Source organism: Trichogramma pretiosum, unplaced genomic scaffold (genome assembly GCF_000599845.2).
Source record: "Trichogramma pretiosum strain Unisexual culture from Peru unplaced genomic scaffold, Tpre_2.0 scaffold36, whole genome shotgun sequence".
NCBI lineage: Eukaryota > Metazoa > Arthropoda > Insecta > Hymenoptera > Trichogrammatidae > Trichogramma > Trichogramma pretiosum.
Genome location: NW_019641685.1, coordinates 549,405 through 576,529, shown reverse-complemented (window position 1 = coordinate 576,529; position 27,125 = coordinate 549,405). Strand labels below are relative to the sequence as shown.

The window sequence follows — 27,125 nt, the reverse complement described above, 5'->3', positions numbered from 1 at the left end:
ACCGTTCAAAGCTGTAATAATATGTATGTTATTAAATGAATGAGATTTTGACGAGAAATAAATTGGCGAGTTCAAAGTCCTTTCCGATGATTTTCATTAGTTGTATAACTTACCGTCTTCTTTCGTAGCAATAATTCCTTATATTGAATTTGCAAAAACTACCCTAAGAATAAATGACCTAATTTTCACATTAAGTCTCAATTAAAACTTGTCTCAAGTATCATAAAAATGTAGAATTATATTTTGATGCGGCGCGCAACACTTAGCACACTTTCATATGGAAGTTCGCAAGGGTAAGAAAGCGCATTGCTAACCCAAATAATCGATCATCCGTTAATGATCAAGTTGTTAATGGTATAGTCATCTTAGCTGCTCTTTCCGCTGAGTCGTTTTATTCACAGCGACTTAATCGAGCATGAAATGCCTGCTTGTTTATATCTTTTCTTTCAATTACACGATAATTTTTTAGCAGCTGTGATGCACTTAAATTTGCAAAACAAAATTGTTTTCAAGTTCAATCTTTTGTACCAGTGATGGAAAATGTTCACTTCGACGACCAATTCGACTTCGTCAATTGTATAAAAAATTGCTGCAAGCTACTTTGAAGCTGACAGTTTGCATATTGTGCCAAAAGTAGGACACGAAGCTATCCATATTATGGGGAAATTATTCAAGAGATTACGTCGAGTCAGACTAGGCGCTCGCACGACTGCGTGCGCATGCAATTACAGCGCTGCATCGATCAACAAGCAGCAGTGAATAAAGCTTCTTATGAGATACCTCAGCATTCTTATGCGTTTTTCCAGACAATCGTAATCACTTATCAGTGATACAGCGAGCTCGATCAACTTGGCCTCTCGAAAATATCTATTTTCCGCAACTGACTCCGTTGAAAGCAGAGTGAGACCAGTGCGACAGAGGGTCATTTGCACGGACTTTTTGTAACGGTTCGTCCTCTCAGCCGATATCGCCGCTTTGCCGCGCGGCAGTGTCGCACCTCTCTCCCTCTTTTTGTCTACATAATATTCGCGACGATGGTAAATCGTCAAGGGAAAATGGTACAAGCGCTCGCGCACCTATCCGAATTCCTGCAGCGCCGCGCGATATTAGTTGTCGCCTCAGCGCCTGGTCAACGGAGCGCGCGAGCGACAACTATATGTCGATTCTACGCGCACGCTTCGTCGTTTCGACCGTCTATTTCATCAGCATAAATGTTACGACGTCGTAACTTTGAAAACGGTTTTTCAGCGGTAGCTGCCAAGCCTCGCTAACCAACCACATGGAATCAGGATTTTTATCTCGTTTGTCGCGTGTAATGAAACGCATGTGGATGCCTCGGCTCTTGCTGAGTTTTACGTGACACGTGCTTTTCTTTTCATACCCGAATCTCACCGGGCTTACAAGTTTTTCTGAATTCGGGCCAGCAGTTTCATTTTATTTAGAGCTCAAGACATTTTTTGGCTTAATTTTTCAATAAACTTTTCCTCTGATCACATGATTGTCTTAATAATAACAACTATCTAATTAGGCATCAAAATATATCCATGGTTTTTGATTCAAGAAAGAAACGCTAACTTAAAATTAAAAAAAAAATAAGCAAAATAATCGAATCCATCAAAGAATAAAATGAATTGACAATTGCCGTACAGTTAGAAAATATATATCGTAAAAAATCTCAAGTTATTTTTAATGGTGACTATAATACGCTTATTATTAATCGTAGTAAAGTGCCAAAAAACTTAATTCTTGACAATTTATTTAAATACTAATTTTGTTCTATAACAGTATAAATAAGTATCATTCATCTGTAGAATTATTTCAAATTGTAAGATTGAAAGAAAATCTACGGAAGTTTCTAACGGATCGAAAACTATAAATTATTAAAAAAATTTTAATTTATACTTCTTATAGTTCTGTTTACAAAAATTACTTATTAGACTCGTTCAATTAGTTTAATATATAGTAACATTTATTAATATATGATATTAATATATGGTAACATATATTAACTTAATTACGTGTAAGTATTTATGTAATATGGAGAGTTAAACGTTAAATAAGCATAATCAAACTCTAAATTATATTTAAATGGATTGAAAATCTTTGTAAATGGAGCAGGTTAATGTGCGTGTTCTTCAGTGGCTTTTAATATTTTGTTTTCAGTATAATTTTGTTAATCGTTCAAAAAAAATATTGCCTTGCGATAGTGTACTACCAAATTGAATTACTGAAGAAAATGCGATAAAACTTAGCTCACTATTATATTCATGCACTAGAAAGACAAAGTTAAAATTTTTGACCTCAGAGTTATTTCTGAGTTAATATATCACTGGCTTATTTTAGACACCCATATGGTATCAATTGGGATAGAGTCCTTTTACATCCATCTTTTCGTACAATTATAAAATTAATGGCGATATATCTAAAAAAACTAGGTACAAATAAATTTAATGATTTTTTTAACTTTACAGAGGTCAAATTGGTTAAACTGCCTGAAGATACGACGCTAGCTGGATTTACGCCACTAATGTCCATTCCTCAGTATCCGTTTTATGCCGACAAAAAAGAAGATATTGTGAGTTTTAATATATTTGTTTACTTCAATATTATATAAATAGAGTCTACTCTAAAAATAGCTCAATCCGGCTCTCATTTGATATAATATGACAGATTTAATAATAACTTAAGCAAACTTCATGTAAATACTTAATTTTTTCGAAATATTTGTAATAACGTAAATGATATTTTAAACCCCGGTTGAATACTGCAAACGATATCAGTGTAAATAACTGCTCCTTCACTAACCCTAATGTATGTGTAATGAAAACTTAGACGCTTTTAATAAAATGACTTTTATGCAAAAGTTTCAGGATTATATTTAGTCTTCGTTTTATGGTCAATATACTTGATCTTACAATGTAACGACTTGAAAATAATTTCGGAAAACTATGCAGATTAGTTCATTAACTTTATAAAATATTTAGTTTTAAATTTCCACGTCAAAATACAGAAAAAAATTGCATCTACCGTTCAATTTAGTCATTATCATCAACACAATGTTTGTCAATGAAATTAAACAATTATGTCTTGATTTGTAACAGGAATTAGTACAAGTCTGCTCACGAATAAAAAAAATCTTGTTCTTCGGACAAGAATTCCTCTGTGGTCTGGAGATACCAGTGTTGAAGTTGCAAAAGAACGAACGAGGTGAAAGTGAGTACGTGTCTGTAGTGGAGACGTCCAGCATCAGTTCCCCGGGCTCGCCGCATGGTCAGGTAAATTGGCAACTCCTACATTGCAATAATTTTCGTCGCTGGCATAAAATACGAACTATCCTGCAAGCCATGGTTATTACGGCAAACACCTCGTAAATCTCGATACCACCGTATAATGTAACTTATCGCCGTTGATTTTAATTTTTGACGTATTGTACCTGTGTTTAACGAGTTTTCTAATTTTTCTCTGCTCCCTTTGCACAATTAACATTATACACCATGTATTTGAACGTGTTTGGAAAAAAAATTTGCTTGGCGCGTATATCAATGCTAGGTGAATATTTTTACATGAATATTGATATGTCATATAAATACTCGTATGGTTTCGCTATGTAAATGTGTGCGAATAGGGAAAACAGATCAAATGATTTTTACAATTAATTATTGAAAAAATATATACTGATAGTCATTGTTGTTTGCAGAATGATACCGATATCTTGGTAGAAAGCTTCAGCGAAGATGAAGACGAAGACGATTCCTCGCTGAAAGTATCGAAGCTGCCGGACAGCAGTGACGGTTTAACCGTTGCTGTTGGTGGAAAGCCAACGAAAGATCATCAAAGACAGCGAGTTCAGGTGAGTTTCATGTTTTTAAGTCATTATATCAAATAATCATATACTTATATTACTCACTGAATTTTTATAATTGAGTACTGTGTTAACAGTATTGAATATAAAAATCAAATTACACGTATGTATTACTGTTACGTTCGTCAGAGCTACGTTTTCTGCAATGACAGTATTTTACCAAAATTCAAACAGCAAACAAAATACACGTACTAAATATTTTAGTCAGGTCGTTATCTACAATCCATAATTTTTCGATAATCTCAGCACTTGGTCAATGTATTGCTGAATTGTTCGTAATCCGAGTTTCTTTACCGGCTAAACTTTTCGAGTAAATTTTCATCGCAGCCATATATTCTGCTCTTATTGTCGCATACCATGTGAGCCACGCATGCACTAACACATTTATAGCCACACACATACGCAAAAGTAGCTACATATGTGGGCGATAAATCCAGAGAGCAAGCGAGTGCGCCAAAAAAACGTTGATAACGGGCAGTCACTGAGGACTAGGAAGAGAGGAAGAGAGAGAGAGAGAGAGAGAAAAATATTACGCGCATACTATATTATAGCTAGAGCGAACGTTTGGAGGAGAGCGGAAAATACACACACATTTCGTCCGAGCCAGAGCGAAATTCGCCGTGTGGTAGTTTTCGTTTGTACGGAAACGTGTTGCGCTGCCGCTTTTGTCGCAGCATGTTTTTCATCTCAAAAGTTCCTCTGCCGGTCGGATGATATATAAACGGTTTGTACGAATAACAAAAGGATCCGCTTTACATTAAAGCACTTTAAACCGCGTTTAGTTTTGAAAAGACATTGGGGCTTGAAATGTCCAGTTTTCTCGTACTACCTTCTCTCAATAATTTTTTTACGTATGAAATGTATTATTTATTTTGCATTGTTTGCTATTTTGATACTATTTAAACCTTAACATTGAATATCTTTGCATTTATACCACTAATCCCATTTCTAGTTAGGTAGGCACAAATAAAAATTGTGATTGAACTATTCAGTTTGATGATAGAATCGCTATCTTTAAGCTACATTTTTTAAACCCAAGACATTAACTTCTCTCTGAATTAATATTATTTTAAATCTAATGTGCAGTGGTTAAAAAAATAACTCGTGTATATTAAGCTTGTATTTTTTTTCTCTTTTTTTCAATAAAAATACGTAAGTCGATGTCTTTTTACATACTTTTTTAAAACGAAAGAATACGCCGAGAAGATTCATTAAAGTGGGGAATATTTTTTTTTTATTGAAAAACACGATCGTCTCGTTTAGTTCCAACTTTGCTGATGTTCAAGGGACCTCCCATTCTGAAAAAATACTGTCTTTTTTATCTCATATTCAATTTTTTTATCGTTCTCCTTTGATGGGCTCAAAGTTCGTTAGTAAAAGACCCGATCATTTGAAAAATTGCCGTATATTGAAATTGCTCATTACAGTTAGATGTCTCGATAAAATTCACTGAATGTCAAAAATCGATGGCCCATTCACCTGTATATTCACACAGGTGCATTTGTGGTTCAGAGATGTATAGCTAATAGCTTGCATGTATACATCATTTATAAAGAGCTACTACCTCGACGAAATATGGGAAAAGATTTATGAGCCACCGAGCATATATTTAAAGTAAAGAGAAATTGATTTATCGAGATACGAATCTAACTCTCTTCCCCGTGATTCGCATTGCGTCGTAGGCCGTTGCACTTTCCTGTATACTATATATGACTATATATGTAGCGACTCGTGTCGTAGTTGCCTTAGCAGAGCTGTGCCGTTGCGCGCGACCGATTCGATAATACGCGCATCTCTTCAGCGAATTTCCTCGAGATTAGATGGCTATTTATAGAGTCCCTACGACTGTTAAAGCTACTTAGTACAGTAAAATATTTAATTCGCGCCTAATGCTAAAATATGCGACAGCTTTAACTTGCAGGTATTAATTTTAATCGTTATATGCGTCTCGTATACTGACTCGCCTTTTTGTATGATTAATTTTTGGCGAGTGTTGCACGGCTCTGCAAATCGTTGATCGAAAAATGAGCTTCGAACATCATCATTTATTAATATTGAATTTCGATAGCCTAATGACTGGAGGTGGACGTGTACCGCCAACCAAAAATGATGCCTCGTAACGCCTCTTGGGCCTGCACCTTACTTGAAATATTAGTGACTACAAGTTGGCGAATTCTTTCTTTCGAGATACTGACAAACATCTCCACCCGACGTGGCTCTTTTGCCTCGTGCGCGCATTCTCCCCTCGTGCTCATAGTGGAGCCCATCGAATGTTATTTTCTTTGTTCGAAGGCTCGTCTCGCTGATGAATCTGTCCAAAAGATGCATAAGCAGGTAAAAAACCAGCGAAAAAAAAGCAAACCGATCATACATCAAAGTATCAAATGGTGCTCGCGATGATAGTGCCTAAGCTTAAGACGTGTAAAGTTAGTAATTGCAAGGTAGGCGACTGCAGTAACAGCAGAGTAAATAGCAGTGTAGGGGCAGGGTAGGCGCGGGGTAGGAGCGAAAATCGCGACGAGGACGAAAAAAAAGAGTCGTTTTCATTTGACGAAAATGTAGTGCCGAGTGCGGCGTGTAGTTTGTTTCAAGTACAAGACTCGCCCTAATTTGCTTGCTAACAGTCATAAATAACAAGCAGGCAGCATCGTTAAATTGCGCAGCTCGTAAATCAAGTCCAGGCGCGAGCGCGAGAAAACACGAATCAGCAGAGGTCATGAGTGCCTACTGCGGCTTGTGCAGTGTGTGTGCACCGACCGCCAGTCCATGCGCTATCTACGCGCGAGTGTGTGTGTGTGTTTGTGTGTGTTTGTGTACGCGCGCAGATTGAGTCGTCTCTTTCTCACCTATTTAACTCTATACAGCGTGCGGCTAAGCTTGTGTGACGGTGTCAAGCGCTGCACACGTGCATAGACGACTGCGAGTACAGCATGTGTGCGTGTATACACGAGTTTGTCTGTGTTTTACCAACGACGTGTCTCTGCGATATAAGTGCTCGCGCGTACTTACGTACACCATATATATACAAATATGAGTTTGCTATCGAGTCTCACGAGCTGTGTAAGCCTGCCATTTTTCGTACTCGAACTCCGTCCGTGGCCATGTGTACTGCGTACTGCTCCGCCATGGTCTCCCCTGTGCGTCGCGTGCGCTAGCCGAGCGAAAGCCACTGCTCGAGGCGCACCCGGAAGAACTAGTTCTAAGCTAGGGGGCCTTTTTCTACTCCGCGTCCGTATGGAGGAAAATCGTCCCGAATGATCTGCTGTCGTGTTGATGAATCACGCCCGCTGTCTGCGTTCCTCCTGTATATGCTCCTTATGCATCGCGAGAGTAGCGAATTTCGCACATGTGTGTCATGTGCGCCCTCGCCAATTGTACCGTAAGCTTCGTGCGCTAGCTCTGGCGCTGTTCCGCCTGGAATTTAATGTCAGCGAAGAAAAATTCGCTGTGAGCTGTCGAGTCGCGCTTTTTTCACCCAATATATAAGTGTGTATGCAAAATGACTGTATTTCGGTTGACGACTCCGAAAAATAAACCATTTGTCAAGGCGCTTTTGTGTATTAGTTACATTCCTCTCTCTCCCCACGGTTAAATTTTTAAAGTTAATTAAGTTTTGTTGTTAAAATTATGTTGTAATAATTAAATACATTTTTAAATTATTCTTCAAATGACTATTCAGTTGTTTCAAAATATTTAGATTAGCTCTATCAACACTTTAAAACGCGATTATACCACTTCGAGCTTTCACCACTAGATGGCGAGTATCTTCGTCTGTAAATCCGCAAGTGGCAAAGTGAAAATAAATGTATAAGTCAATCCACGGTGTCATTTATAGTTAATATTATCTTTCCAAGGGACCTCTCGTTGTTCAAAAAATAGTCATAATATATTGATCATTTATACTAGGGAAACTCTCTGCCGTTATTGAGTAGCGTTAGTCAGTTCAGCGACCCTAATGATCAATGTCATATTGTACAGTCATTTTCATTGTTTTTAGTTTTCCCACAAATCGACTGAAATGGCGCCAAGATTATACGGAGCTGTGCCAACTCTTGTATATAAGTAATTATATTACGCCTCAGCATGTGCATTGCGCCGAAGCAGAACAAAGAAGCAAATTTGCGAGGTCATAATGCTTTTCGTATAGGCATATTTCGTGATATCACTGGTGTCTTTGTGCAACTCTTGTAATAGCTACGGCATTGAAAAGCGCAATGCTGAATATGTGTAGCAGCTCGTATCGATCTCAGTAGGCTCGCAGGAATAGTCAAAATTGATCACAAGTCGGCGCATCATTTGAGTAAATGCGAGGATTAGCGAACGCCTCGCTAAATATCTTGCGGCCGTTCTCGTGCAGCACGGGCACACTCGCATTGTAGCTGAAAATCTCTGTGGAACAGCGCCGAGCGCGGTGTATTGTCGTCGTCACTCGCCTCTTGTCGACATTTAATACGAGCCGTGTATTATATGTGCGCTCGCTCGCTCGCTCGCGCCCACTTATTATTAACCAAAGCCTTACAATTATAGTTATTTATTAAATTACCCTCGTTGTGTGCGCTGGATACCGTCTCGTTCGCGGCGGCTGCGCACTCGCGTAGAGCAGCTCTACGAGGAGGACGCATTAGTCGAACAAAAAAAATATTTAGCTGAAAACAAGTGCCGATTTCCGCAGAGCGTCGGCTTATAAGTCGGCTTGGCCATCCACATAACGGCGTAAATAAAGTACCAACGGAACTTTTAATAACGCTGCGATTTTTCGAGAAAGAACGCGAGTCCATGATGGTAAAAGCTCTCGCGAGCCGATGCATCGAATTTACACTATCTGCGAAGACGATGGGATCGATCGAACCTGCGTGCGCGAAATTCCTACAAGTTTGGCACTAATAATGTTTCAAGTGATAAGATTTTTGATTGAGAAATAAATTTTGGCTCCTAGTTCGGTAGGGTTAGTACAACTACTAGATATTATACACGTAGGCTATGTTCAGAAACTAGAGAGAAGACGTTCCTGCCCGACCAAGTTTCATCTTAACGTCGTGATAACTTTAGTCTCGAGCGTTATGTTCTTGCCAAGGCTCTGCTAATTTTGCTCTATTCTCGCGCAGATGCTAACGTATTATAGTCGCATAGACGCCGGCGTGAAAGACGAACTTTTTCAAGATTTATGCGTCTTGGTATCGTGTTTATGACGCTTTATATCAAACAGTTTACAGTTTCTGTGCAAATTTATAATAAAATTATTATTCGCGTATAATAATAATTACATAAAGTTTCGTTTTGAACATATAACGCACGGGGAATTATGTTTTACTATAAGGTAGAGCGTACGAGCGAGCTGCGGCGGAATCGCTCGCGCAGCTCTCTTTTATCGCGCATCAGTCCGCGGCAGTAATCGCAAAAAGTATATCGCGCGTATAAGCAAAGTTTCTATAGATACGGCGCGGGCTCGCGCGAGCGTGCACTGACACTTTTCTTGACGCGAGCCCGATAAGCGCGAGGATGAAACGTGCCGCGCGGAGCCACACCGAGAGAAACACGGTACAAGGCTCCAGAGTGCGGCTGGCTGCTGTAGAGCGCTTCGCCGCGATATAGTTTTGCTAATAATATTTATCTATGCAAAGCATCCAGCGGCAGTACATCGGGCCCCGATAAATTCCATTGGTAACCCCTCGGCGCAATGCGCGGGAGATAGCTCTCGAGTTGCCAGAGAGACCGAGAGAGAGAGAGAGAGAGAGAGAAACGAAGGATGGCATATAGAAATTGCGCAGGAGGAAGGATATGGAAAGCATAGGATGAGAGCTGCGAAACGAGGGTGTGTTTACGCTGCGCGCGGCACAGACACGTTCGTATTGGCGTATTAATCATAGGCATGTGCCTAGTGAAAAGCAAGGAAATGTAGTAGTCCGATGCTGCAACTCTTTGTTAATACGCCTTATAGCGCGTATTACGATATAGAACGGGCTATATAGCACGGCGCGCGTTTATCGGCCGCGAAACAAATAGAGTGCAAAAATCGCTACCGTCGCACTACACACTGACGCGCGCAAGCAGTGGCTTTTCGCGTTCAGCAGCCGAGAGTGGCCCCAGCCCTATCGGAATGAATAATTTATCGAAGAGACGCGATCGGAATGCAAATGGCAGTTTCTCCATTTACGCGCGGCCACGCGCTCTATTTCGACCTATGTAAAATGCACGCACCTAGTCTGTGCATGTATATGGGTCAAAATAATACTTTTTTACAAAACCGTGCGCACGTATGTCACCGATCTTGACGCGCTTTTGGTATGTTATAGTACATGGTAAAAAGGTCCCAAAAAAAAATTTTTAGACCCCCTCCCCCCTCCTACCCCCCACTTCCGGTATAAACGTCCATTTTCGATCTATATTTTTTCTGAGGACATGAAGCAAGTAAAAAATCTGAAAAAATTCATAAAAATACTTTTCCACAATCCAAACAACCTTGAATTTTTTCAGATTTTTTGAGTGCTTCAGGCCTTCAGATAAAATCATTGAAAATTTCAAAAATCGAGATACGGCGGTATGAGCCGATGTAGTACTCGGAAATTTTTTCAGTTATTTTTCGCATTAAAAAACATAACCTCAATTTTTTTCAGATTTTTTCAGATTACCTAACGCACCTTTTGAAGCCAAAAACCGATTTTTTTGACGAAAATAATTTTTTTAGGACAGTACGGAGCCTCGAAAAATCTGAAAAAAATTTTTTCTTGTTTTTTTCATCAAAATACGTAATCTCAAATTTTTTCAGATTTTTTAATTGAAGGCGATAGCTTCTAGGGCCGAAAAATGCTATTTTTAACAAAAAATGGTTCCTAGAACCCGATGGTTCCGGTGAAAAAATTTGAAAATATTTTTTTTGAATTCCTTGTCAAATTTTAATAAATTTTGACCGTTTCAAAAGTTCGATTGAAGCTTCCTAGCTCATTTTAGAGCAGGACAAAGATTAGTGCAAAATATCTGAAGACGTTTCTGAAGACATTAAGGAATGATAAAACTCGTTTGATGCTCTAAAATGAGCTAGGAAGCTTCAATCGAACTTTTGAAACGGTCAAAATTTATTAAAATTTGACAAGGAATTCAAAAAAAATATTTTCAAATTTTTTCACCGGAACCATCGGGTTCTAGGAACCATTTTTTGTTAAAAATAGCATTTTTCGGCCCTAGAAGCTATCGCCTTCAATTAAAAAATCTGAAAAAATTTGAGATTACGTATTTTGATGAAAAAAACAAGAAAAAATTTTTTTCAGATTTTTCGAGGCTCCGTACTGTCCTAAAAAAATTATTTTCGTCAAAAAAATCGGTTTTTGGCTTCAAAAGGTGCGTTAGGTAATCTGAAAAAATCTGAAAAAAATTGAGGTTATGTTTTTTAATGCGAAAAATAACTGAAAAAATTTCCGAGTACTACATCGGCTCATACCGCCGTATCTCGATTTTTGAAATTTTCAATGATTTTATCTGAAGGCCTGAAGCACTCAAAAAATCTGAAAAAATTCAAGGTTGTTTGGATTGTGGAAAAGTATTTTTATGAATTTTTTCAGATTTTTTACTTGCTTCATGTCCTCAGAAAAAATATAGATCGAAAATGGACGTTTATACCGGAAGTGGGGGGTAGGAGGGGAGAGGGGGTCTAAAAATTTTTTTTTGGGACCTTTTTACCATGTACTATAACATACCAAAAGCGCGTCAAGATCGGTGACATACGTGCGCACGGTTTTGTAAAAAAGTATTATTTTGACCCATATATAAGCGCTGTATTGCTGTATGTGCATATTTGTGTACGGGCCATGACGCGTCTGTGTGTGTAGATGTGCTGTGCGTGTTGCAGCGCAGGGTCGCGTTAGCTCGTGTCTACCTATTGCCAGTGCATCGAATGCCTATATATACAGGAGGAATACGGAGACATCGAGAGAGAGAGAGAGAGAGAGCGAGAGAGACCGAGAGCTTTGGAAATTGGATCGTTAATAAGCTATATGTGTGTGTGTATAGAGCGGAGAGTATCGCGAGAACTTGATTTACAAGCCGTGCTGCTACCGCCGCCGCCATCGGTACCACCACCAGCACAGACACCAACACCGCTGCTGCTACTGATGCTGATTTATCATTATATGTATGTAAAGGTACCAGCTCACCAGACTCGTTTGTTATATACGCGAGTCATGTAGCTTCCATATAGCCCAACGTTGGTTGTGCACGCGCGTATTCGCCTTGCGACGCTACTCGTGTGTGCCTCTGAGCATTTTTACGCTCTCTATTGCCACGGCTGCTAATTGAGGTATATAATGCACACATCCTGCGACTGCACTCGAACTTCAAAGCTTTCAATTGAAACTACCCCTCAAAATTTTATGGCTACTTTTGGGCCAACGGAAAAGATGCTTAGGCATCACGAGCCATTTGAATTAGATATGTCCGAAACAAATTACGTATAATCCTAATTTATGTTAATGAAATCGTGCTTTGACTTACATACAATTATCTTCACTCTGTCACTTGCAGATTTATAGATTAGTGTGTTGAAAACTGACCTAAATTTTTTGAAACAGTTAATATTTTTATTTTACAGTTCACTTAATATTTGTAACATAATTGTTTTTTTCTTTTTTTTTTTTATTGATTTACATATTTCATTTTTTTACTAAAATAACTAATCATTTATTAATTACTACATACGTGATATGAAGTACCTTGACAATATTAACTATCAGGTTATCGACAACTATCTATATTGCAAGCTCGCTACAACAAAATTTTAAGAGTGATTATGAATAAATCTGTTCGGAGAAAAAGTTTTAGAAAAGAACCTTTGCTTTTTTAATGTAATTAAGTTGTCATTTTACGACCCTGCGTTGACTATGTGCTGATGTGGCCAACGAACTTGCAATTTGAATAAAACACCGCATATTGGCTTACCACGACTGTCTAGATATATACACAAAGATAGTATCTACAAAAAGAGCCCCAGAGGGAGGAAAAACTCTAAAAGCTTCTAACCTCCAGAGGTTTACATTACAGAACTATGTAAAATTTGTCTAGCGAAACGCGTAAGCTTTTATACAAAAAAGGGCCAGCGCAATGGTTGCTTCAAAAAGTAAAGAAAATAAAAGAGATAAGCGATAACTGATGTCTCCATTAGGTTTTAAAAAGCTGAGAAATTCATGCTGGAATTGTGTCTTTTGTTTTTAGCTTGACAAATTAATCATATGCGTCTTGAAACGAGTTGTCACGCATGGTTCTTATGTAAATTTTATCGACGATATTAAAGTGGTCTGATTGCTTTGGGGTCTAACATAGCAAGGAAAATGTTTAGTACTTTTTTAATTTCTCTTGATCATTTGTACTAAGGGTAACATAACAATTTTTTTAAATTATTCATTTAAAAAAAAACTACTTCTATACAATTTTCAGTACTGAAAAATTTTAAATGACATACAAGTAGAACATTCTCAAGTTTCTGCTTCATTATTATCGATTACAATGTAATGTTTTTAAGGAAAGAAAACAAAATCTGCTACTGAAATGATCTTTCGATAAAACGTAGTACAAGAGGCGTTGGTATGTATGCATGTACATGAGCTCTATTATTCAGCAGGATCTTGAATTTTCTTTGTTTTATTTGAGTTTCGTTCGGCGCAACTACCCATAATAAACTTTCTCACTTTTTTCCTTCTCTACTTTTTGCCGCGGACTTGAAAAGTTTTACGAGCAAAGATACTAGAGCCATTATAGCCCTGGAATTGTATTGCGCGCGCGCGTTGTGGGCTGGCTTCTGGGCGCGCTCGTCCTCAGCTTTTGTGTCCTAGAGTCTGTTGGCGACAGATAAGGCAAGGCAAGGCACGGCACACGGCATCCTCCATCAGCAGCCTGCTCCTTTTTCTTCAGCTTTCGCCAAGTTTCCTCGCGCGCTGCCTGTACATAAAACACCGCTCATTGTGCGTGCGCGCATTGTTTTCCTAGCTTTAAGTGTAGCGCGGCTGCCGCGGTGGCGTCACCGTGTCTATATCCACGTAAAAATCCACCGCTCGTATTATATACATGGGCTGTATCACGTAAAACCATAGTACAACCAACAAAGTAAATTAAAACTAAGTATGCAAAGAACATTATGCTATTTATTGCTTTTGAAACAATTTTGAGAATCTAAACATGACATTTACCAGAAATTTAAAATTTCTTGTCTTATATTACATGAGATTTGTATTATCAATTTTTCGTAGAGATTGTGTAATCGTAAATTATACAATAATATCAAGAAATTTAAATGTCAACTTTGAAATTGTGTAAATCCATGGAAATATCATCTAGATGTCTGAAGTTGTCAAGATTTTCATTTTTCTATTCTCTCTTGAGAGAATAAACGCATAGTTTATATCGTATCTCTTGGTTGAATTAAGATCAACGTCATACAGCCCATATACACGAATATGTGTGTTGTGTATGTGTGCAGTGTATACATGATGCACCGAGCACTATATTCCGAGTCGTGCACGTTCAACGCATCCAGTGTAGGATCCACTAACGACCAGCATTTCCTCCGCGCGCGTGTACTCCAGCTCGTCATCTGTAATTTCTACGTTGAAAGAGATGAGCTCGCACTTGTGTCCCGTGGGAGCCGAGAGGGGGGTTGTCGTTTCTGCCCTCGTCTTCTACTCGACTTTACTTTTTGTCATGTATTTGTAGTGTAGGCAGGCAGGCAAGCAGGCAGGCAGCGCAGCGTAGCGCTCTAGAGGAAGTCGCGTGTGCTCCTGTCGCCTTTCTGCCCTTTCAGAACTTCGAATCGCTACTGCTGCTGCTGTTGTTGTTTTTACTCGTCGGCTTTGGCCTTAAACGCGAAAGGGTGCAAAGGCTCGGTAGCGGATACAGAATACGACTTTCTCCTTGCGCCTGACGATTTCGCTGACGATTCTCTCGACTCCCGCACATATCACCTTTGTGAAGTAACACGCATCATTTCAAGCTTATAATACATAAAAAATATCTAGTTTGACAAAAAAAAGGATTTTTACATACTAATATTTTCTTGCAAATATCTCACGATGTTTATTCTTCTATGTACAGAATCGATGTGAGTCTTTTCTTGATAACGCGTTTATGAACCTAATCATCAAAGCTCTTAGATGGGCTTAGATCCAATAGATTTTTTATCCGCATTTACTAGAGAATAAATTTGTCTATTCGGTCGGTTAAGTTTGAAATCAGTATAACATTCATTTTTAAAGTATTTCCGAAAAAACATTTTTACCCGTGCTCTTGATTTTAATTCAATTTTAATCGGAGTAACGAAGACAAGCCTTTTTTCAGAATCCATTATTTTATTTTAGTTTTAATTTATTAAGAACCGAAAAATGAAAGTCATATCTAAAACAAAAAGTTCCTAACAAAAGGTCAATTGGATAAAAGAAATTAAAAATCTTCGAAAATTTCTTGATTTAATAATTAATCCATTTAAAATAAAAAATTCAGTTGGAGTTTATTTACCACGTTGAAATAATAACTGTACCCCGACATATTCGATGAAATATCTGAAGTTATTTGTAAAAAAAAGTAAACGGCGAATTGAATTTGTTTACACAATTAATTTTTACTGCGGTATAATACAGCGCTTAAGGTGAATATGTGCGAGCCGCACGTATGAGACGCGTGCAATAACTGAGATTGCGTGCAAAATGTGCATGATCGCAGTTTCCATTAAAGCAATCGCCCAATCAAACGGCGGCCATCCATAAATTAATTAAGTTGGAGCGCGCGCTCATTTGCGATGGCAGTTGCTATTGCCGGCACGTCTAACCACCCGTCCATCTATCAGTCCGTCCGTCCATGCGTCCGTCCGCGTGCGCGCCAAACTATCAGGTGTAATTGGCCTCTCTATTTGCTACTCTAGTCCTTCTTTTCTATTAACTCGTTTCTCGATCGTCATCGCTGCGAAAATATTCGTCTTCGATGTAACACCTCCATGTTATCCTCCTGCAGTAATGAGTTATAAAAGAGGTTCCTTAACTCATATGCATAAACGTGTACATAGCAAACAAGCCCGCCGCAAGCTCAATACTCTGTCTGGGTGTATTGCCCTGGCAAATCTTGGCAGTTCTTATTATGTCGACGTGTTTCTGTGTTCGAGCGGACTTATGCTCGTCACATATACTTGCAGACGCATTGTGTACAAGCCATAATTCATACAGATCTTGTTCTTTCGGAGAATCAAGTCACACATTATGTAAATAATGGAATTATTACAAATAATTTGTTCAGCTGTTGCATTCGCGTTCAATTTGATTTTTAATGCCAATTAAGAATTTAACATGTATTCTATATGAGTATGAATTTTAGTCAAATTTATAAATATTATTTATGTATGACGATCGAGATTTACAATTCATTACCAACTTTTTTGATATAACTTCTTTGCGTGCAACAGTACAGGGGCACTTGTCAATTAAATTGTTTTTCTATGCAAAGTAAAGTCAAGCGAGCTATGTTAGCCATTCCAATATGGTAACAACTGTAGCTCATGGCAACTGGGTCCATTGTATCTTACTGCCATTGTAAGTCTGCTATATACTTGAACGTGCAGATGTGTTGTGCGGCAAGTTAGTCCCTAAAATCGTGCATCGCTCGTGCAGACGCGGCAATATCGATCCTTTGCAGGATGAAATTTACAGGGTTATTAAGAGCTGCGTTAAATTAGATTTGAAACAACAGTAGCAGAGGTGGGCTTCGCTTCGTCGGGTGGTTGGCTCTCGCTCTCTCAAAGAGAAGCACAAAAGATCTGTGATCTGATTTGCGAGGCCCATTACCTCTTGGACTATCCTGTGCGAGCGCCGAGACCACCGGCCAGTACGAGACAATACGTGTATGGCTGCATTTAATAAATGCTATTATCTCTTTTTGCTCTATTTGGCTAACTTGTTTTCCGCAGTTCTTACTGATCAACTTTTCCAGGACTCCGGTTAAGGAGAAGCCGAATGATTTAATAACTTCTTGCGAGTTCATTTATGGTACGAATTTCAACAAATATCTGAAAAATTATAAGAAATAAAAATTGAAAGATACGTGACGTAAGACACGGCCAAACGAGGCACCGAAAGGAAATCATAAAAAACAATGGAAAGTCGCGTTTGTCTGCGATGCGCATACAGTGCTAAGTACAGCGGTCATGTAGAAACAAATAGTTTTCATTGATACATCGAGCAATGTATGCGTAAATGTGGGTGTATAAGTATACAGAGTTGGAGCTTATACCTACATAGGATCGTGCTAAACCTGTCCCCGATACCGCGAATGCGCCGAGAGCGTCTCGCATTTACAATGTACATCTATGCAGGCCACACGTGCATATCCTCGTCCGCTGCAGTGCCTCTGTATACATATATCTATTATATATATATGTGTGTGCGTGTGTGTGTGTTTGTATTGGTGCGAGCCCGTACATGCAGTGCGCTTAAATCGCGTTCAAGACACGCACGTGATTCTAACTTGAGTTCTCACGACTATATGATAAAACGCCTCCTCCCCATACACGCATACATACATGCAGACTTATGACAAAGCTACTTTTCTCTCTCTTTCTCTCTCTTTCTCTTTCCATCTATGCATAAACTATCAATGCTCATCTTTGCCGCCAAATGGGTAGCGACCTTTTGATTGGTGCGCAAACCAGACTTCCTTCGCTTCGGTCGAGTCAACTTTTTTCCCTTTATTCACCCGGTTGAAATTCAATGAGATACTTGCAATCTTTGTTAGTTTCTGTGTGTTAATTCACTCGTTCGCTCGGGACCGTTTCTCATGAGTTCTCTCTGTGTCTTTTCAATTAATTGGCTAGGTTTTGCATCGCCAAGGACCATGCTCAGAAATTATCCTTCTCGGGCTGCGCATATATCAATGTAACACTGTTACACTGAATAATGATTATTCATTAGGAATCTTTTTAAGTACCCCGTAATTGATGACCCATAATGAATTACTACTTGGTAATACCGTTTGCAACCATCCATAAAGGGGAACATTTTTAGCACTGCCGCATCCATCGAAATAAATGACTTACAGTACACGAGTTTATTATTCTATAGTGTGAATTTTCATTTACACTCAGCGAGTTTAACATATAAATCATATTCATGTATCGATTGTTTGAACTAATGTTGATTTTCATTTTTCATTTTCTTTACAGACTATTTTGCAGACGTCGACACTAGCCGTTGAAATGGAAATAAGGCCCAAACACTTGGTTCCTGACACAAATTGTTTCATCGATCACTTGCCTCAACTTCAAATTTTAGCCAAAGCTACGTATGGATCATTACCGCTTTTCACCTTGATGGTTCCTATAGTTGGTGAGTAATCTGTTAATTTACATTTTGTTGTCGTAATTTTGCTCCAAGCACGGTAAGCCAAAAAACTAATGTTTGTATAGTATTTAAGGAATTACTTATGAAAATCTTTTCGTATATCGAAATAGTTAATAAGTTTTAATCGATTGATCGATAGTCAGTCAAAGCGCGCAACATATTTTCGAGTCGTCACGTGGTCAGAAGCGCGCCTCGCGATCGTTACCTGCATTGACCTACGCAGGCCACGAATGCCATGAGAGTATTTGCCTATTACTACAGGTATATATAAATACGCAAGAGCGCCACAGTACGCAGACGTGTATATTCTACGGCTATTGTTGAATGCAGGAATTCTTCTTTGACATACTTTACCGCGCGATCGAAGCTCTTGGGAATTGGTAAAGCGGAACATTACTTACCAACGCGGAAGGAGCCACGCGAGATTTGCCGAGACTAAAGAGCCACTTGATAAACATACGCGCGCGCGGGATGTCTGTGAAGTTTTGTCAGTTGTATTGAAACATTTATTTTCTCGACGATTTGTTGAATCGGACAAATTATAGCCGCGCGCTCGATTCACGCACTCGCGTGAGAGCTTTCCTCTCTCGCGACCCTACGGTGACGCGCCAATGCGCCATTCGTAATCTGAATTAGCCGCTAGTCGCGTGCGCTAATTTATAGCATCAAAAGATTATAATTTAAACCGACTTGATTTTTATGCTTACAATACTGCTTATGAATGTCGACCAAAAGTCAGTTGATCGGTGTGCTTTTTTTTAAACTCGTTCGACGAAGATTCATTGAACCGCGAAAGCTCGAGTATATAGCGAAAAGATAAAAGCTCAGCCAGTTGCGGCGAGGTCAAGGCCGAGATGAATTTTCATCTTACCCCTTTGGAACACGTGCTGGGCGTTTTCAAGCAGCGAGGCGTAGACGGAAGCAAAAGTTGCGGCTCGCATAGGCAAGCGCATCGTGATATATTTAGGTATACGTAATAGCATTTTTCCATGTTAACGGAGGATGATTGCTCGAGCGCAAGCTTCGCAATTACGTCACACGATCGCGCAGTCTCTCCCTCTCTCTCTCACTCTCTTTTTCTGTATATTAAACATGCGCATAATAGGAAGAGGGCTGCTCTGATGCTGCGGTATGTGTACACATGTATCTTATATGATATGCGCGTATACTACGTGTATGCGAGTGTGTATATAGACGCTCTGCCTCGTGGTTAACGGTAAATAACGCGAGCGCGCGTGCACCAGTCGCGCGATGTATATTCGCGGCGCAACCAGGAGCTGCTGCTGCTGCTTCTGCCGCTCTTCCACTGCACACACACACGCGTCCGCACTCATCGAAGCTGTAAATTCGCCGATGAGGAATTTTATCCCTCCGATGTGCCGCCGCCAACGCCGCCGCTGCTCGGCTACCGCACACACTCCCATTATATCCGTAATTTCTGGTATGTCGACTAACGGCCGAGCTTTTTACCCTTTTTGTGTTTAGTAGCTGACCGGCCGCAGAGAGCAGAAGAGCCCGAGCGCATAGAGCCCATAGCTCGAGTCGTCGATTATATATAGCAACTGCAACTCGCAATCGTTATAGATTTACTCCGTGCGGCCTTTTTTCGTCTCGTCTTTGCCTTTGAGTATTTATACGCTGGACTCGGCGAAAAAAAGTCCAACCTAGTTGACGAATATCCGATGGACTTTCGATGGGGAATTATCCCAGTCGAGTCTCTCGTCTCTAATTTTAATTGTAGCCGCATGCGACTGAAATTTGTCGAATTGCCTGGAAAGTAGAATTTGCTGCCAACATTTATATAAATAGCATCGGTACGTGAGTCGCGAAGGCGAGTTCGATATATAAAGACACGCCAAGATGTTGACCTACTGATGAAGCCGCGAAAACGGGTAAAAGGAGCCACGAGTGACCTCCGACCCTGGAGCATCATCTTACGCGTTGCGAGTCGTCCTCTCTTCTCATCCTTTCCTCTCGATCTTCTCGATGCACACACACACACACACACAAACACACATACACACGTGTATAGGTACATTCGAGCACATACTCTATGCATATACGTACTTGGGCCATAGTGCGCGCGGCGCGCGCGGACGAACAACGGTGAGTCTTCACACAGTTAGGTTCTCACGGCCAGCTCGTTCTCGCTTTGCTATATAGTTCGTCGCTGAGGCATGCCTACGTATAGATTTTCTCTCTCTCTCTCTCTCTCTTTTCCTCTCCTCCCTCCACCTTCTATGTGTGTTTCTCGCATCTTATGCATCTTACGCCTTCCCTTTGCTGCTCTTTCTCTCTGCCTCTCTTTTTTAGCCGACGCTTTGCACACACACATATACACGTTTGCGCGCGTACATTTAGAATATCTATACCGGCCAAAGCAGCCGCGCGTGGGCGAGGCCCTGCACGCGGATAGCCCCTTAACGTACTCGGCTTGCGCAGCTGATGAATTTAGCGCGCCCAATCGAACCCAGAACGAAATTCGCTACGCTTCATCTCACTTTATCTCGTTCTTTCTCTTTCTCTTTCTCTCCTACTTTTGCACTATGCGCGTTAATGCCATGCGCGTGAGTGGGTATATAGCCTCGCACTGCGCCTTAATTGCTGGCCTATTTTGCACACCCGACAAAGAAGAGTCCCGCACGATAAGGCTCGACACTCGCTGGCTCTGGCTGCGCTCGCACATATTGACTGTATATTAGTACTTAGATTGCGCAACACACTTTCCGCTACTGGAGGTCAAAAAATCACCTTTTCTCTCTCTTCCTGGCTCTTCTCTGCCACTGCTTACATCAATGCAGATTATCTTTGGCTCGTTCTGCATCTTGGCTAGAGAGAAAAAGTCTAAGAGAGATGAATTTGCTTTGCGAGCGGGAAAATTTTCAAACCTACGCAAACTGTTTCGCGCGCTAATTTAACAACTCGTTCATTAGCGTGCGAAACCCTAGACTATATTTATACATTTTTACGCAAACCTTAACGTAAATCTTATTTATTAATTTCATTTGTTTCCTCCTTATTAACAAACAGTTACCGAGCTAAAGCTTCATTCTGACTTGGATTTCTACTTAATTTTTTTCTAATAATTAACATACTTTCGAGTTCACAAAAAGAGCAAAATACGAATTTCATTCCAAGTATGACGAATTAGTTCTTATATTTTTTTGTGTGTAATTCAGCATACAAAAATAAGGGTACAGAGAGAAAGAGATATTCGAACAAGGCATGATCTCGTAAAATTAGGTTTTTCCACTAGGCAACAGACATCTCCGCAGGGGATAAGGAGTGCAGTATTTGAATAGGATAATACTAGTCTCCTGAGTATTCTTTTGCCGTGGCTACTGTGCTATTGGTCGACACAAATTTCTTTTACATTCATTCTTTTCTTTTTTGCTTTTCTCCCCTCTTTCATCTCACTTCTACCCCTATTTTTATATTTTCAGCTCTCGTATAACCGTACACGCTTTACGTCGACTTTGTTATTTTCATAAATATTTGATTTCAATTTATTTAGCGTCTGTTTTCGATTCAGCAAGTTGCCTATTTGAAATTATAATGACGTGTTTCTCCCTCGGTGTTAGATTGTGATCAGAATTGAAAAATCTTCGTTCATGCAATAAAAATCGGCGGCGTAAGGAGGCCTAGTAATTTTTCACCCTCCTCGGGGGCCTATTTCGACGTTGGGGTGTCGAAAATGGCATGTTTTGCACGAAGTAACAATTTATGAATCGCTTGGGGGGTGAAAGCTTCATTCTCAAAATCACATTTTCTCTAACAAGCCTAATTCTAGAGTGGTATGATTTATTAGCCTCGCGAGTTTTTTTCACACCAACAGATAATAAAAATTGGCGAGAACTACATAAAATATTTAATTTGTTTGGATATTTGCTTTGTTTTTTTTAGTTTTGAACGAGCTTGAAGGCTTGACAAAGGGCATTGACATGCAAAATCACGCAACTTTGGCAAGGTTCGCCCAAAGTCCAGAACACATAGCCATGGTTGCCGCAAATTCCCATGCTGCTCTTACTTTTATACGAAGCAAAAATCCAGCGGTAAAGTGTGTGACTACACGAGGAACGATACTTGCTTCTAGTTCATTTACTGTTGAAGAGGATGGTTGTCAGGTAAGAATATGATAAAGTAACTGTTTTTTTTTTATGAATTGAACATAACAATGAATTTCATCAATATCTGTTACTTATAAATTGGTCATGAGGTGAATAAACATGACACAGACTTTTTATTTTGAATAACGGTTGGATGCTGTAATTATTCCAAATGAAATATTCAAATTGAAAATCATACATTGTATACTAGATACTATAAAAAAGATGGATGAAAAATAAAAGTCATTTAAAAATTATCACATTTTCTTTTTCAGGATACCGTAGCCAAAAACGATGACAAAATACTTAATACGTGCCTAAGCTTGTGCAAATCCAATAAAGATCAAAGCAATGGTAAGTCACAATTTTCGATGTATTTTATTTTTGAACTTTTATTATTGAGTAAACGTACGAATGTATAATATTTGTATACATGAACATAGCTCATCGACTGTAAAAGTCATGTTTGTGTAATGAGCAATATGAGTTCTAAGTCATATTACACCTAACATGAATGAAGTAGCAGTGTAAATGCAATAAAATGTGTGTAATGACCTACATAAGACGGTTCTCGAGCATGCACGGCATTTACATAAGCAAACGTTCACTCCCCGGGGGTCGGATGCATACTAAAATTAACTTTGCCATTAGAGTATACCGCTAGTTTGACATTTTTTCGAAAACCAAGCGTGTTAAATCCATTATAGCCTATATAGCAAAGAGTTGAAAGATTCAACAAAAATCTTGCGTCTAACCTTCGTTCCAGCTGGGCCGAGGCGATAAAAATAATGGTTGGCTTGATTGTTTCAGACACCGTCGGACTAGGTCAGACGCGCAAGTTGAAGCGCGACGTGGTACTGCTGACGGAGGACCGCAATTTGAGGGTGAAAGCGATTGCCCGAGACATTCCTGTACGCGAGTTACTGGACTTCATTAAGTGGGCTAGGCTCGCATGAGCTGTTTTACTTGCAAACTACTCACCTTTAATATTTTTGTTGCTCTGTGACTTTGCCTGGAGAGAAAAAAATACTGCTAATGTGATAATGCATGTTAACAGCGAATTAAGAGCAAGTATGATATAAGCCCAATCAGAAAAAAGCCCTCGAAATTAACTTATTCCCGGACACAACGTCATTGCAGCACCTTGTGAAACCCTCAGCCCCTTTTTATAATTAATAGTTCAAATATTTATCTACCTTCGTTTACTTCCGACACTATCGCTTTCAACGATCATTTTATGATTTCGCAAAGCGGACGAACAAATGTATTGTGTAAAAGTGGTAGTGAACGGGATGAGCGTTTATGAGTTGTACATATTATCACTTACCTGCCACGCCGCGAATTTTATTAGCTGTGTACATTGATGTATCTATAAATAATGCCGATTCCTTTTCTATTTAAGCAAAACGGTGATATTGCTGTAGTGCTTTACGCGTGTTTAATCACGTTTTTAAATGATCATAACAATTATAACACGTGCTACGTGAATTTTTTAATTTATACTAGAGCTTTATTATATGCAAGTTAATTGCATGAATCATGAATTAGTCAATTGTTCAGAAAATATTTCAAACAGTATCGGAAAAATCATGTTGCGTACTCTTTGTGATTGAGTTTAAATTCTCAATTTTTTTAAAGATCAATTTCAAATTTCAGAACTGTCTTTAAAATATCGTATGTTAGTCTGGGAGGCCGCTGATCTCTAGTGGTGAACCAATGTACATAAATGAATTAATAGTCTGTCATATAATTGATTCATTATAGTTACTTGATTAAATGTTGAATTTCTAACTACTTGAAAGGAGTATATAAATCAAACGGAAACTTTAGATAAAAATATAATTTACTCGGTACGATCAACTCGTACATTTATAATATACAAGTAGAATTATATGAATTGGCGACACTTGAAAAATCAAATTGAATTAAAAACAAATCCATTTAATCTCATTATATAAAGTGAATAATAGAATTTAAACGTGGAATATTTAGTGAAAAAAAAATTTACTGCCTTTTTTTTAGACTTGCATTCAAATCATAATAATTCATACGTACGGTTTACCTATTTGAAAATGATTTTATGAAAAGTTCACGTTTTCCATAGTTATTCCTAAAATATGAACATACTATTTAAAAACTTAGGTAATAATCAAATGCATTGTAATATTAGTATTTTTTCACCGAGCTTAAAGCAAATTATAATCGTAGGGATAAGTACAATCATTTGTATAAAATCATTTTACAAAGATACAGTGGCATTATGTGAATATCAAGTTATAGTCGTTAAATATTTATTTATCGTATTATAGACCGTCAAGTTTGTTTCCTGCAAACCAAACATAATCTTTACTTTTTTTCGTTTTCAATATTCCAAGGTACATCCGAATTTTTCAAAGGCAATGTGCAATTGAAATGAGGCATCTAAGGAACATTTTACTTTTGAGGATTTAGTGCAGGAATGAATAATATTCTAACATAAAATTATTGTCCTTTTGAACTTTATATTTTCCGCTTTCAATACTTGTACAATTTGATTCAAATTAATTTTCACTAAATGTATAACGAATAAACCTTTGATATTCAAGGGTTTGAAGAATTTTCAAAGTGTTGCTAATTTTTTGATCGGTTCAAAATTAGAGTTACTTAAAAGTAGTTTCAATCTGAAAGATATACCTCTATCGATAAAGTATATTATTAAGTGATTTAAAAAATAAGATATAATTTACCTTAAAAATATTAAATTCACGCAATATTTTTTTGTAGCATGTAAATGCCTAATACATGAATAGCCTGTAAAAACGAAATTCAACGTTTTCAAAGCATTACGAGTTGCTTTACACCAATACTTAAGCCTTCTAAAGAGCAAAACACTTACTTTTTTTTAGTTAATCTTGATCCTGATAATTGTAATCGTGTCGTGAATGTTTAAACGCTAATGAACTTTTGTAATTTTTCGATTTTTTATACGTAGTTTAATGAATAAGAAAGTGATAAGAGTACTTTTTGACCATACGTAGGTAAAATACTATTTTCAAAAAGTGATGTTGATGTTGCAAATCGTTATAAATCAGCGACGAACTGTACTATTTTCGTTTATATTTATTCGACTGTTATAGATAATCAAATTAGTAATCATGGATTCGCGATTCAACGATCTGCGAAAATGATTTTTTAAATCTTTCGACAAGTAGAGGGTTTAACATGTACTATAAAACAAACTAGTTGTAGTCGATTATAAAATTTTAAATGTAAAAATATTATTAAATAACTATTTTCAAGTACGAATCGATTGGTAGCTTTTCTTATTTTCATTAATTTTATGTATAATCAATAAAAATGTATACTGTTAATTGTAATTGACATAAGACCATAGTGAGTGCATAATTGATAAATTGAGTCAACAAAATAAAAAAACGCACTTTCCCAAGTGTTCTTTCTAACGTGATTATTGTACCGAACCCACGTAATAATAAAATAGTTTCAACCACTTTCGTAAAATATTCGTAATTCTTGAAAGTTGTAAGCTCCTTTACAGTAAAATGATTGAAATTTCTGGGTGAATTTATTAGAAATTTTTGCATGCAAAAAAAGCAAAATTAGTTTACTATAATAACTATAGTATTACCGCACTGACTCTTGTACTCAATAAAATACACTTTTCATACATTTTAATTTTCTGATAATATGTGAACCCCTCCTTGATTCTTCATCCTTTAATGCTTTCAATGTTTCAAACAAACTTTAAGAAAATTATGTTACACTTATTAATGAATTTATTTCGTTAAAATCGAATGAAAGCTTGAAATCGGTAACTTTTTCATCACAGTCAATAGAGGTGCATAAGAAGTTTTTAATTTATCATTTTTGCTGCCCAAGGTAAGTCCAGAACTAAACAACATTCAATAGTTTTAACAGTTATAGAAGCTAAAGGGAAAAAACTGAGCTTGAAACGATAGACTCTTGAAAACAAGCATTGAAAACTAAGCAGCTTTTTTCCAATATCGCACAGTATATAGAAAACAATTATTTTTTGTTCTGGTCCTTTTCTCGTGCTTCCTTAAACTCATAGAGATCGTTAGTTAGCTGCTCTGACGGTTTTTTTTCTCGTTGACTTGCACGTCAATAAGATCTTATGCTATAAAAAATTGATAAAATGAAACTTTCATGACCAATGCCTCAAGCACAGGATCTTTTTTATTTTCCTTCTAGATAGCAATGAGCTCGTTAGAAATGTCGCATTATTGAACAACGGGGTATTATTTAATATTGAAAAATCGTACTCTCCACTACACAGCTTTCTTAACTATGAGAAGCATTGATATTTTAAATTGAACATTTTGTTTGTGAGTTTGTAATTTTTGATACACGATGAGGTTGAAACACTAAGCAGATCGCCCTGCTCCTTGTCTAACTTATGAAGAGATGTTGCACGACAAAGTTACATTTGCTTAAAGCGTGAAAAGTTCAACGAGATGGATAAGCCTGCGAAGTTGATAATTTTAATCTTCCGCAACGATCGCGTCGGGTAAATCATCACTGATTTCTGCCAGTTAAAGTTCACCTTTAGACACGTACTCGATGTTAAGCACGCAACAAGACAAGTCATCGTCGATGCGTAGTCTGCACGTAGTTGGCCCGTATGCATGCTCACTCTTGCTGTTGTACAGACTTTACTCGCTCATTGCTGCACCAGTTGCAGTTTGCAGATGACGATGGCGCGCGTAATATCTAAGAGACGCGCCTACACTATGCGCGCTTACAACAAGTCCGCGGAAAGTGAACTTATTTGCATTCTCG

The 27,125-nt window shown here is 38.3% G+C and overlaps 1 protein-coding gene across 3 annotated transcripts in view; it reads left to right on the top strand.

Annotated features, from left to right (window-relative positions):
• The window catches only part of LOC106651127 (telomerase-binding protein EST1A), a 54,274-nt gene extending 28,519 nt beyond the window's left edge, over positions 1–25,755 (top strand). For all 3 annotated transcript variants that reach the window (XM_014369505.2, XM_014369506.2, XM_014369504.2), the window contains 7 exons: positions 2,472–2,575; positions 3,102–3,275; positions 3,698–3,850; positions 18,045–18,207; positions 22,126–22,346; positions 22,604–22,682; positions 23,139–25,755. In XM_014369505.2, the coding sequence (XP_014224991.1) occupies positions 2,472–2,575; positions 3,102–3,275; positions 3,698–3,850; positions 18,045–18,207; positions 22,126–22,346; positions 22,604–22,682; positions 23,139–23,284 (1,040 nt within the window). In that variant the 3' untranslated portion in view covers positions 23,285–25,755. The remainder of the gene's footprint in view (positions 1–2,471; positions 2,576–3,101; positions 3,276–3,697; positions 3,851–18,044; positions 18,208–22,125; positions 22,347–22,603; positions 22,683–23,138) is intronic.
• The last annotated feature ends 1,370 nt before the right edge of the window (positions 25,756–27,125 follow it).